The 13,762-nt window shown below is 43.5% G+C and overlaps 2 protein-coding genes across 3 annotated transcripts in view; both read left to right on the top strand.

Moving 5' to 3' along the window:
- Nucleotides 1-162: 162 nt before the first annotated feature.
- LOC135558596 (cytochrome b-245 light chain) lies at nt 163-3,176 on the top strand. The gene is made up of 6 exons (XM_064992520.1): nt 163-406; nt 805-874; nt 1,132-1,206; nt 1,365-1,448; nt 1,674-1,755; nt 2,165-3,176. The coding sequence occupies exons 1-6, from the start codon at nt 349-351 to the stop codon at nt 2,360-2,362; spliced, it is 567 nt and encodes a 188-aa protein (XP_064848592.1). The 5' UTR covers nt 163-348; the 3' UTR covers nt 2,363-3,176.
- An 812-nt stretch (nt 3,177-3,988) lies between these two features.
- Nucleotides 3,989-13,762, top strand: part of LOC135558579 (ribosome quality control complex subunit TCF25-like) — a 34,089-nt gene continuing 24,315 nt past the window's right edge. For both annotated transcript variants that reach the window (XM_064992494.1, XM_064992485.1), the window contains exons 1-6: nt 3,989-4,360; nt 4,795-4,932; nt 5,086-5,154; nt 5,328-5,449; nt 5,581-5,646; nt 5,732-5,814. In XM_064992494.1, the coding sequence (XP_064848566.1) occupies nt 4,145-4,360; nt 4,795-4,932; nt 5,086-5,154; nt 5,328-5,449; nt 5,581-5,646; nt 5,732-5,814 (694 nt within the window). In that variant the 5' untranslated portion in view covers nt 3,989-4,144. The remainder of the gene's footprint in view (nt 4,361-4,794; nt 4,933-5,085; nt 5,155-5,327; nt 5,450-5,580; nt 5,647-5,731; nt 5,815-13,762) is intronic.

Below are 13,762 nucleotides of genomic sequence, written 5' to 3'. Positions count from 1 at the left end.
AATTCAACACGCTTATTGGCCTCCAAACAACAACTTGGTGAGCGAAAGAAACGAAACAACGTCACCTGCTTGTATAATACAGATTTTTGGCCGAGTTGGTGCTCTCGCTTCGCCTCTTCCTCTCTGGTTAAGGGTTACTCCTCCCAGGTCACATCCCCAACCTTTTTTCCTATCGCTCCGCTCAGACGTTACGAGACTGAGGGCCAGACCAGGCGGCTGCTACCACCCACCTTTGTTCCTCCAAAACTTATAATTTTCACTTTCCATAATAATCGAACGTGACAACCGCGATCATTTGGATAACTTCCAAGCACAGAGAGGAGTTCTGTCGGTCCGAACGAAGACAGAATGGGGAAAATAGAATGGGCTATGTGGGCCAATGAACAGGCTCTGGCGGCGGGGCTCAGTGAGTAGAGAACTTTTGGTATTTGTATAATGGTATCAACTGTTAAAGGAATGTGTAATCCCATTAGTTATGCGTTATTACTGTATATTAATATATGTGTTTTTCCGGTATGGTATGCCTAACAAACATTGTTCATTAAAACCGACCAAAAACAAAATGTATAAATTGTTCCAGACAAAAATATTATAAGTCATTCAATTGTATTGGTAGTGAGAATATTTGAAAACATATCTGTATAAAACACTAAATCAAATCAACTTGGGGGGGTGTACAAATTATTTGGGTCTTGGCACATTTCAATTTGAAAGTTACAGGATACAAAAAAAGTGTCTTCATCTGTGTCTTGCAGGAACTGTTGATAAACGAAATATTTTCTTCTTCCTACTTCCTCATTTCAGTTCTCCTTACTGGTGGTATAGTGGGGGTGGCAGGCCAGTTCAGGGACTGGGAGTTTGCTGCTTATGCTATGTATCCTTTCACTGGCGGCAGAGCTGTCTCTTACAATTTTGTGCATGGAATTATACTGTATCTATTGTCGTGATTAAATGCTGATTTACCCTTGACACGTCACAAGGAAATGTTTGTAGATGCATTACAGGCATCTACAGCATCATTTATCTTCTTTGTGCATCTAGGTCCAGATGAGACCCAAATGTATATTTGCATTGTATAGTGAGGTCCACATGTGCCTGTTGTTGTTGAGTAACCTTGACTGATGTGCCCAGAGCTGCAGGGGTGTTTGTCTGTCTACTAGAGTACCCAAGGGGCAAGAGAAACAAGGGCACCAGCGTAGAAAGGACGTGAGTACCCACATACACCAAACCAAGCTAAAGTTTCTGTACAGTCACTCTGACAGTGATGCAACAGATATGATTCCACCAGTTGAAAGCAAGTCATAAGCAAGTCGTCATCACTGAAAGTTCTCGATAAATAACTCTTAATATTGTGATTCTTCCAGGGGTCAGTACTGCTTTACTGTCTGTGTGAAGTCATTCGGCCCACTGACCAGGAACTACTATGTCAGAGCGTTTCTACATGCAGCGTGAGTACATTCTGTGTCAGTCTAGTCAGATCTCTGGGCTGAGACAACATTCTTTCCCTTCACTGTCTCCTTCCAGCTGTAGCAGAGACAGGTTCTGTCATTGTGCACAGTCATTCTTGACACCATCTTCATTGTTTAAAAATCACATTGCATGTTATCAGTGCCTTGCCTTTGTGACACTCTTTTTCTGTGTGTGTGTGTGTGTGTGTGTGTCTGTGTTTCTAGGATCTGCGTTCCTGGTGGTTTCATCCTTGCAACTGTTCTCGGCTGTGTCTGCCTCGGCATAGCTAGCCTCATCTACCTTGCGGTTAGTATTTCAAGTATTTGAAAGTATTTGACTCAAGTTAGGTGGTCAGACAACAACAAGGTAGTGTTGTTGTCTGACCGCCATATGAAGGTAGTGTGATAAATCTAATTGGTGCAATATCAGCTGATGCTATCAGTTGATGCAACACTCAAGTTTCCTGTAAGAACCTACTGCCCTTGATTTACAAGGAAGCATTTGTTTGCCCTCTGGTATTTATCATTATTAGCTAGTTAAGAAACCCAGGCTGTCAGGGGAGTGACTTGGCTTTTATCACCTATTGTTGTTGGGAATTCACTGCATGAATGTCTGCATGCATGCTTCTAGAGATCGGCACCAAAGCAACACATTTATCTATGTTATTGAGGGAGCCTGAATGATCTTTTGTCTATTGTGTCTGTATGTCTTCCAGGCGGCCATCCGAGGGGAGCAGTGGGAGCCCATCCTGCCCAGGAAGGAGAGTGCCCGTAAGCCGGTGGGAGAGAGCATCAAGCTCCCTCCCCAGAACCCTCCACCACGCCCACCCGCAGAGATGCGCAGGAAACGGGCAGAGGACCTGGAGGCGGCTGCCTATGTCAACCCCATTGCTGTCACTGCCAATGATGACTAGATCCCCTTACTGTTCCTCCTTCAGGCCTGTTGGGCTAAGCTCACTCAGGTTAGCTTATGGTTCCACTGAGCCCCAACCGAAACAGATCTACAGTGGAGCCCCACCCAGGCCATGCTCTGTTCCGATTGCCATCGGCTGAGGGCTGAATCCTAAATTGAGATAGATAAGCTTGCATAACTTAGGTTTTGTGTAAATTGGGCATTGGCATCAATGGGAATTTGTTATGGATTGGTATCAAGTTAGGAATCAGGCCTCGGAGAGTAGAGGGTTGTGGAGAGGACACACTGCTGCTGATGTTTGATGATGTATAAGGGATTGTATTGAACTGAGATGTGGTTGTGCCTTAGTTACTGCAAAAGGTTTGTGTCCTATGTCTCTGCACCACCTGCTACAACTCTTTCAGTTACAATAATTTTGGTCCCCAAAAGGCTTTGGAATGTAAGTGGCAAAGTTTGTATTCTTGTTGTGACAGTAACTTATTTTGTGAGTAATTGGATGAATAGGTGTGGATGAGAATCAACCACATTTACTGGCACAGACATAATGAAATTATTTTAAAAGAGAATGAAGAGCTATTTATACATTTTGTATCCTCAAAATATACTGTAGTCTTTTACACTGGAATGTTAATTGTTTATAAGCAAGCACTGTTTTGCGTTATCTCTTTTTGGATGGTGACTATGTCAGTGGTCAACTGTCCCACGTATTATGGACAGTTGTGTATTCACCTCTCTACAAAATAATGTATGTCTATGTTTTATGCTTGTTATGCTTTTGATACAATCTGAAAATAAACATAGTTATTTAAAATGTGCATGTTTACCATATAACTACAATTAATGTTTCTGTCTGTTTCATCATTGATGAACTGTGGGTTTGGAATGACAATTATGTGTCATGTCTCAAGTTTTAAATTTCCTCTTTTCTAATAGTTCCTATGAACCCTATGCATTTAACCGTTCCTTCTCACAGCGCAACACAAAGACGCTCACACACTTTATTACGACACATTGGAAATTCCTGCACTAATCAGACCATACACAGCCACAGACATGTCATACATTAGTTATAACAGATTATACAGATTATGTTTATACACCCTAATGACATTTACAGTTGTTGTGACATACACATACATTTCTTTTCTCCATATGAAGCACCTTCTTCATTCCTATGGTCATAGGTGACCTTTACCTCAAGAATGAGGAATATAATGTGTGTTTCCTTGAGTGCTCTGGGTTTGGCAACCATTACATCATAACAGCAGCAGGAACAGGTGCAACTTCCTCATTGGTTTATCTGTGTTATACTCAGTCTAATTTATTAGTTATAATGGCCATTTCTTGACACCATAACACAAAGTTATTGATAGACCCAGGGCAACCCTTGTTAACAACAAAATTATGCATTGGTCATAGGCTTTGAAACCATTAACTGACTTTACAGCAACAGCCTTGACAGTGGTTGCCGCTCCTCCAGTATGCAAATAATAGTTGAAATGTTGAAAGTCGTTAGTTCCCTTTTGTGTTAACTTAATTTCAGGCATTTTCAGAGCCTTTCTCCTTACGCACTACTGCTCCCTAGTGGTACAAAGGTTAACGGCAGCGAACTGTGATTATCAAAACGAAAATAGTTGGCATGCACCAAGATTGTCTACATGGAGTTCCCGTAGAATAAGCTCTTTGGCATGCAGATTTTGCTCTCATGTTGTTTATGGCTGTAGCTGGGTCAAATCCCAAATTAAACCATAGCCCATCTTCGTGACAACTCTATCCCGGGAAGATGTCGAGTCGTGCTCTGAGGAGGTTGAAGGGGAAACAGCGGGGGCAGGAGGCCCTGGACCTCGGGGATCTTGTCCCAGGTGAAGAGCCAGAGGAGCAGGCTGCGGATGTTGAGGAAGACGAAGAGGAACTGGAAGAAGCTGTTCTCCAGCCTGTTAAGAGCAGCATCAGAAAAACTAAGAAGAATAAGAAAAACTTGTGCAACATTTACGAACTGGTGGAGTGTTTCTCCTTTTCTAACACACATTGCAAAATGTTTACGAAATGTCTTGTTAACTGCCACGTAGCTCCACCCCCTAGGCTACATAACTGTGTGACATAGCTAGCTAGCTTGTTATGCTAGTCAATGAAAAAGCAGCAGGACACATTGACATATGCAGACAGTGTAAACAAATCAAACCAGCATTATACTGACTAACCGATTTTGCCTGGCCAGACAGGACTCGTACAGTACACCCCCTTGCCTTGACCATATGAATGTCACTAGGATGGGTTGGAATCCCAATGGCTCCCGCAAGAACGTGGAAAAAAAAGAGCCAGAGACTGACCAAAGATGAATTAAAACTATGTGCCAATGGTGAGATTTAGTCTCTGATAGACAACCTTAACCTGAGCCTTTCTGTCCTTCTTGCTGGAACCATGTCGCTGTAGATATGTGATGCAGAGAAAGCCACGCCGGATGAAGACACAGTGAAGCCAGAAGAACAGAATGGTGATGAAAGCAAGGAGAAGAGTGACAGCGGGGAAACAGAGAAGAGAGATACACAGCCTGAGACAGGTGCTTCGAAGGTGAGGAGAGAGACGGATGTCCTTGATACACTGTAGCCTCCACAGTATTATGGGGTATTGTGAGCCCCTTCCTCTTCAGTCTTGTTGTTATTATGCATGATTGATCTAGTCAAAATGTTTTGAAGAGTTGTTTAATAGTTTTTATGATGTCAGTCCGGAGATAAAGCGAGCAAGAAAAAGAAGAAAAAGAAGAAGAAAAAGAACACTACAGGAGATAAACAGGTATACAGTCCATCTTGACAAATCACTTACACATATGTCCCCCAATGTGAGGGCACTGTTGTGCACATATTAAGTGCTTTAGCACCATTTTATTGTGTATTGAGGCTATGGGGGTGCTGCCTTGACGCCATCTCACTCGGTCACATAGGCTCTGTCTTATGTGTGGTTGTCAGGAGGGAGCTGGGGATGACATTGACGCGTTGCTGGAGACCATAGAGCAGTCTAATGGACTGACCCTGCAGAGAGAGGGCTGTGGAGGCTCAGACAACAGGCCTGTGCTCTATGTGGAACACAGGTGAGTAGATGCACAGCACAGCACAACATCAGGACTCTCAGTGGGGTAACGTCATCCAATCAGAATAAACATCATTTATGGCAGTCATTTACCAGTGATACATTTTACTGGGACCTATTTGTGTTGGTTAGGAACCTGAACCCTGAGACTGAGTTGAAGAGGTACTTTGGAGCTCGAGCAGTTCTTGGAGATCAAAGGTAAGATCTTCCCAGAACTCCTTATCAGTGGGACTACTACTATTAAAGGTTACAGTGTAAGGTCATCTCTTCATTCTTTCCTCAGACCTCGTCAGAGACAGAGACAGTTCCATCGCAGCACCTGGATGATCATCCCTAAAGACACCTGGCCACGCTTCAGTCGCCCAGGTCAGACCTACACTCAACCTCTCACACTCGGGCATCGCTCACAATGCTGAAAGCCTTGTGAATATACAGTGGGGCAAAAAGTATTTAGTCAGCCACCAATTGTGCAAGTTCTCACACTTAAAAAAAGATGAGAGAGGCCTATAATTTTCATCATAGGTACACTTCAACTATGACAGACAAAATGAGAAAAAAAATCCAGAAAATCACATTGTAGGATTTTTTATGAATTTATTTGCAAATTATGGTGGAAAATAAGTATTTGGTCACCTACAAACAAGCAAGATTTCTGGCTCTCACAGACCTGTAACTTTTTAAGAGGCTCCTATGTCCTCCACTTGTTACCTGTATTAATGGCACCTGTTTGAACTTGTTATCAGTATAAAAGACACCTGTCCACAACCTCAAACAGTCACACTCCAAACTCCACTATGGCCAAGACCAAAGAGCTGTCAAAGGACACCAGAAACAACATTTTAGACCTGCACCAGGCTGGGAAGACTGAATCTGCAATAGGTAAGCAGCTTGGTTTGAAGAAATCAACTGTGGGAGCAATTATTAGGAAATGGAAGACATACAAGACCACTGATAATCTCCCTCGATCTGGGGCTCCACGCAAGATCTCACCCCGTGGGGTCAAAATTATCACAAGAAACGGTGAGCAAAAATCACAGAACCACACGGGGGACCTAGTGAATGACCTGCAGAGAGCTGGGACCAAAGTAACAAAGCCTACCATCAGTAACACACTACGCCGCCAGGGACTCAAATCCTGCAGTGCGAGACGTGTCCCCCTGCTTCAGCCAGTACATGTCCAGGCCCATCTGAAGTTTGCTAGAGACCATTTGGATGATCCAGAAGAAGATTGGGAGAATGTCATATGGTCAGATGATACCAAAATATAACTTTCTGGTAAAAACTCAACTCGTCGTGTTTGGAGGACAAAGAATGCTGAGTTGCATCCGAAGAACACCATACCTACTGTGAATCATGAAGGTGGAAAGCTTTGGGGCTTTTTTTCTGCAAAGGGACCAGGACGACTGATCCGTGTAAAGGAAAGAATGAATGGGGCCATGTATCGTGAGATTTTGAGTGAAAACCTCCTTCCATCAGCAAGGGCATTGAAGATGAAACGTGGCTGGGTCTTTCAGCATGACAATGATCCCAAACACACCGCCCGGGCAACGAAGGAGTGGCTTCACAAGAAGCATAGAAAATCTTTGGAGGGAGTTGAAAGTCTGTGTTGCCCAGCAACAGCACCAAAATCACTGCTCTAGAGGAGATCTGCATGGAGGAATGGGCCAAAATACCAGCAACAATGTGTGAAAACCTTGTGAAGACTTACAGAAAACGTTTGACCTCTGTCATTGCCAACAAAGGGTATATAACAAAGTATTGAGATAAACTTTTGTTATTGACCAAATACTTATTTTCCACCATAATTTGCAAATTAATTAATTAAAAATCCTACAATGTGATTTTCTGTATTTTTTTTCTCTCATTGTCTCTGTCATAGTTGAAGTGTACCTATGACTGAAAATTACAGTCCTCTCTCAGCTTTTTTAAGTGGGAGAACTTGCACAATTGGTGGCTGACTAAATACTTTTTTGCCCCACTGTATACCATTTATGCAACATTTCATGGAAATATTTTTGTGGATGCAAATGTAATTAAGTATCTCCCGTGACAAAGTCACATCGGTCGACCAAGAGTCGTCTGTTCTTTCGACGAATTGATTGGTCGAAATTTGAAAACGTGCATTTATCCATATATTTTGGGCTCCCGAGTGCGCAGCAGTCTAAGGCACTGCATCTCAGTGCTAGAGGCTTCACTACAGACACCCCGGTTCAAATCCAGGCTGTATCACAACCGGCCTTGATTGGGAGTCCCATAGGGCGGTGCACAATTGGCCCAGCGTCGTCCGGGTTTGGTTGGTGTAGGGCCTCATTGTAAATAAGAATTTGTTCTTAACTGAAGTACCTAGTTAAATAAATGTTAAAATATACACTGCTCAAAAAAATAAAGGGAACACTAAAATAACACATCCTAGATCTGAATGAATGAAATATTCTTATTATATACTTTTTTCTTTACATAGTTGAATGTGCTGACAACAAAATCACACAAAAATGATCAATGGAAATCAAATTTATCAACCCATGGAGGTCTGGATTTGGAGTCACACTCAAAATGAAAGTGGAAAACCACACTACAGGCTGATCCAACTTTGATGTAATGTCCTTAAAACAAGTCAAAATGAGGCTCAGTAGTGTGTGTGGCCTCCACGTGCCTGTATGACCTCCCTACAACGCCTGGGCATGCTCCTAATGAGGTGGCGGATGGTCTCCTGAGGGATCTCCTCCCAGACCTGGACTAAAGCCTCCGCCAACTCCTGGACAGTCTGTGGTGCAACGTGGCATGGGTGGATGGAGCGAGACATGATGTCCCAGATGTGCTCAAATGGATTCAGGTCTGGGGAACGGGCGGGCCAGTCCATAGCATCAATGCCTTCCTCTTGCAGGAACTGCTGACACACTCCAGCCACATGAGGTCTAGCATTGTATTGCATTAGGAGGAACCCAGGGCCAACCGCACCAGCATATGGTCTCACAAGGGGTCTGAGGATCTCATCTCGGTACCTAATGGCAGTCAAGCTACCTCTGGCGAGCACATGGAGGGCTGTGCGGCCCCCCAAAGAAATGCCACCCCACACCATGACTGACCCACTGCCAAACCGGTCATGCTGGAGGATGTTACAGGCAGCAGAATGTTCTCCACGGCATCTCCAGACTCTGTCACGTCTGTCACGTGCTCAGTGTGAACCTGCTTTCATCTGTGAAGAGCACAGGGCGCCAGTGGCGAATTTGCCAATCTTGGTGTTCTCTGGCAAATGCCAAACGTCCTGCACGGAGTCTGCATGGAGTCTGTTTCTGACCGTTTGAGCAGACACATGCACATTTGTGGCCTGCTGGAGGTAATTTTGCAGGGCTCTGGCAGTGCCTCTCCTGCTCTTCCTTGCACAAAGGTGGAGGTAGCGGTCCTGCTGCTGGGTTGTTGCCCTCCTACGGCCTCCTCCACGTCTCCTGATGTACTGGCCTTACGGCCTCCTCCACGTCTCCTGATGTACTGGCCTTACGGCCTCCTCCACGTCTCCTGATGTACTGGCCTGTCTCCTGGTAGCGCCTCCATGCTCTGGACACTACGCTGACAGACACAGCAAACCTTCTTGCCACAGCTCGCATTGATGTGCCATCCTGGATGAGCTGCACTACCTGAGCCACTTGTGTGGGTTGTAGACTCCATCTCATGCTACCACTAGAGTGAAAGCACCGCCAGCTTTCAAAAGTGACCAAAACATCAGCCAGGAAGCATAGGAACTGAGAAGTGGTCTGTGATCACCACCTGCAGAACCACTCCTTTATTGGGGGTGTCTTGCTAATTGCCTATAATTTCCACTTGTTGTCTATTCCATTTGCACAACAGCATGTGAAATTTATTGTCAATCAGTGTTGCTTCCTAAGTGGACAGTTTGATTTCACAGATGTGTGATTGACTTTGGAGTTACATTGTGTTGTTTAAGTGTTCCCTTTATTTTTTTGAGCAGTGTGTATGTGTGTGTATATATATATATATATATATATATATATATTATAGACACATCTTATGTGTTTTAATCAAATCAACTATATGCACTGAGCTTGTCTGATGCTTTAAGCCAACTGTTTCATGAAATATTTAAAACACACAAAAGACACACATCAACAGTGTGTTGCTGAAGCCATTTCTGACTGAAAAACCCCCAATGTTACAGAAATCCCTAATTTGTTTTGGAAAAACATTCCCTATTCCCCCTCAACCCTTTCTATCTCTAAGTGACACATGTATGCTTCGCATGCAGGGCCTGACCTGTAGCATATCATCATCCATATATCCCCCCCAAAAATAATCAAATGTATTTATATAGCCCTTTGTACATCAGCTGATATCTCAAAGTGCTGTACAGAAACCCAGCCTAAAACCCCAAACAGCAAGCAATGCAGGTGTTGAAGCACGTTGGCTAGGAAAAACACCCTAGAAAGGCCAAAACCTAGGAAGAAACCTAGAGAGGAACCAGTCTATGAGGGGTGGCCAGTCCTCTTCTGGCTGTGCCGGGTGGAGATTATAACGGACATGGCCAAGATGTTCAAATGTTCATAAATTACCAGCATGGTCAAAGAATAATAATCACAGGCAGAACAGTTGAAACTGGAGCAGCAGCATAGCCAGGTGGACTGGGGACAGCAAGGAGTCATCATGTCAGGTAGTCCTGAGGCATGGTCCTAGGGCTCAGGTCCTCTGAGAGAGAGAGAAAGAAAAGAGAAAAGAGAAAGAAAGAGAGAATTAGAGAGAGCATACTTAAATTCACCACGGTCACCGGATAGGACAGGAGAAGTACTTCAGATATAACAAACTGACCCTAGCCCCCGACACATAAACTACTGCAGCATAAATACTGGAGGCTGAGACAAAAGGGGTCAGGAGACACTGTGGCCCCATCCGATGACACCCCCGGACAGGGCCAAACAGGAAGGATATGTATAGGTATCTGAGCTGTGTTAGCTGTTGAACAGACAGTTTGGTGCTTCCAACACATCCATACCTCTCACAAAGACAAGTAGTGATGCAGCCAGTCTCTCCTCTGCTTTGAGCTAGGAGTGATTGACAGGCATGTTTTTGAAATGAGCTCTCTGTGTAATGTACATTTAAGGGCCAGACACACTATAGTGTAGCTTCAGTTCTCTGAAATACATTTTGAATGGCAAGTTTCTATTTAGTAGGATTTAATCAATTATGCTAAATTTAACCCCCGTCTCCCCGGGCTGGCGCCTCTGTATTGAGCAACAAGGCAACAGTGTCTCTCCATTATCCCATTTGGAATTCTCATCGGACTCTAAGAATCCTGGTTCAGTTTGGATAGCATGTAACCAATCAAGAGTTGCAGCAGAAAAAAAGTGCATGTTAACAGCAGTGGGCAGCCTGAAGCCTTGTTGACAGAGACAGCTTTTCTGAGTAGGATCACACTAAAGGCTGTGTTCTGTGGCTTTAAACGTTGCCCTATGACGTCTTGTTAAAAAAACAGTCCAATCACCACATATCGTTAATCAAATGCTGCCTAGCCCTCTGGCTCAAAGACTCTATTGATGTTTGGGAAAGACTCCATTGATGTTTGGGTCCATAGTGCCCCTGGTGTTGTGGGATACTGGGCTGTTTAACCCAGAGCTGAAGTTGAAGAAGAATCAGAGTCTGTTATGTCAGTGTTAGCTACTCCTCAGGGTGTTAAAGCTCCCCCAAACTCAAGGCTTATGCAATCACCTGACTGGAGATTTGGTCTGGGAAATATCATTTCCCTCCCAAAATATAGATGGGTCATTTTTTTATATTTTACCTCTCACTTTTTGAGTAGTCTCGATGCCTTAGTTTGTATGTGGTACACCATGACTGCTGTGTCACCATGAAATGCTTCCCACTGAATCCACTTCTCCTTAGCCCAAAGTGTGTTCATTCAAATTCTAGGTTGCTATACTGTACTTGGGCATAGAATGAGTGGGACAGAATCTAATTTTTATTCCACTTAAATATCTACAGTGCATTCGGAAAATATTCCGACCCCTTGACTTTTTCTCGTCAATCTACACACAATACCCCATAATGACAAAGAGAAAACAGATTTTTAGAAATGTATTGAAAATAAAAAACAGATACCTTATTTACATAAGTATTCAGACCCTTTGATATGAGACTCGAAATTGAGCTCAGGTGCATCCTGTTTCCATCGATAATCCTTGAGATGTTTCTACAACATGATTGGAGTCCACCTGTGGTAAATTCAATTGATTGGACATGATTTGGAAAGGCACACACCTGTCTATATAAGTTCCCACAGTTGACAGTGCATGTCAGAGCAAAAACCAAGCCATGAGGATGAAGGAATTGTCCGTAGAGCTCCGAGACAGGATTGTGTCGAGGCACAGATCTGGGGAAGGGTACAAAACATTTCTACAATCAGGCCTTTATGGTAGAGTGGCCAAATGGAAGTACATGATAGCCCACTTGGAGTTTGCCAAAAGCCAACTAAAGACTCTCAGTCCATGAGAAACAAGATTCTCTGGTCTGATGAAACTAAGATTGCTGTCATGTCTGGAGGAAACCTGGCGCCATTCCTATGGTGAAGCATTCTGGTGGCAGCATCATGATCTGGGGATGTTTTTCAGTGGCAGGGACTGGAAGGCTCGCCACCGGAAAAATGAACGGAGCAAAGTACAGAGAGATCCTTGATGCTCCAGAGCACTCAGGACCTCAGACTGGAGTGAAGGTTCACCTTTCAACAGGTCAATGACCATAAGCACACAGCCAATACAACACAGGAGTGGCTTCGGGACAAGTCTCTGAATGTCCCTGAGTGGCCCAGCCAGAGCCTGGACTTGAACCCAATCAAACTTTTCTGGAGAGACCTGAAATTAGCTGTGCAGCGACGCTCCCCATCCAACTTGACAGAGCTTGAGAGGATCTGCAGAGAAGAATGGGAAAAACTCCCCAAATACAGGTGTACCAAGCATGTAGCATCATACCCTAGAAGACTCGGCTGTAATCGCTGCCAAAGGTGCTTCAACAAAGTACTGAGTAAAGGGTCTGAATACTTATGTAAATGTGATATTTCTAAAACCCTGTTTTTGCTTTGTCATTATGTGGTATTGTGTGTAGATTGATGAGGGGGGAAACAATTTAATCCGTTTTAGAATAAGTCTGTAATGTAACAAAATATGGAAAAAGTCAAGGGGTCTGAATACTTTCCGAATGCACTGTATATCTATATCGAATTGACTTGTATTGAAGTCTTGTATTGACTGTATTGAAGTCACCGCGCAGCCATCTTGGTACTCCTTCTCAATTGTAAAAATGTTGGATTTTGGAAGCTATAGAAATGCATTTATTATTGTCTATATTTGTTTCTGATTTATTCTAATACAGACACTTTAATGCATACATTTAAGTTGTATTATGTGAGCTAATACATACAAATGTAAAAAATATATAACATTTTCCTTAAAGCATTTTTTTTAGGGTACTAATGTTACTGTCTCCACTACAACAACAAAATATTTAAATACATGTAATTTTGTCCTTTTAATTGCAATAGTGTAGAATTCCATTCATTCCTGTGGAGGACTGCTCCGACTAGGAAAGGCCAATATGGCTGACTGGTGGCTTCAAATCACATTTTATTGGTCACATACACATGTTTAGCAGATGTTATTGCAGGTGTAGCGAAATGCTTGTGTTTCTAGCTCCAACAGTAATAATATCTAACAAGTGTATATATAACAATTTCACAACAATACAAACAAATGAAAGGAATGGAATTAAAAATATATAAATGTCAGAGCGGCATAGACTAAGATACAGTAGAATAGAATACAGTATATACGTATGAGATTAGTAACGCAAAATATGTAAACATGTGGCCAGTGATTTCAAGTCTATGTATATAGGCAGCAGCCTCTAATGTGCTAGTGATGGCTATTTAACAGTCTGATGGCCTTGAGATTGAAGCTGTTTTTCAGTCTATCGGTCCCAGCTTTGATGCACCTGTACTGACCGCGCCTTCTGGATGATAGCGGGGTGAACTGGCCGTGGCTCAGGTGGTTGTTGTCCTTGATGATCCTTTTAGCCTTCCTGTGACATTGTGTGCTGTAGGTGTCCTGGAGGGCAGGTCGTTTGCCCCCGGCGATGCATTGGGCAGACCGCACCACCCTCTGGAGAGCCCTGAGGTTGCGGACGGTGTAGTTGCCATAGCAGGCGGTGATACAGCCCGACGGGATGCTCTCAATTGTGCATCTGTAAAAGTTTTTTAGGTGCCAAGCCAAATTTCTTCACCCTCCTGAGGTTGAAGAGGTGCTGTTGTGCCTTCTTC

The sequence above is a fragment of the Oncorhynchus masou genome, chromosome 2 (assembly GCF_036934945.1).
Source record: "Oncorhynchus masou masou isolate Uvic2021 chromosome 2, UVic_Omas_1.1, whole genome shotgun sequence".
In the NCBI taxonomy this organism is placed as follows: domain Eukaryota; kingdom Metazoa; phylum Chordata; class Actinopteri; order Salmoniformes; family Salmonidae; genus Oncorhynchus; species Oncorhynchus masou.
The sequence above is the reverse complement of the archived record's forward strand: the minus strand, read 5'-3'. Positions and strand labels throughout refer to the sequence as shown.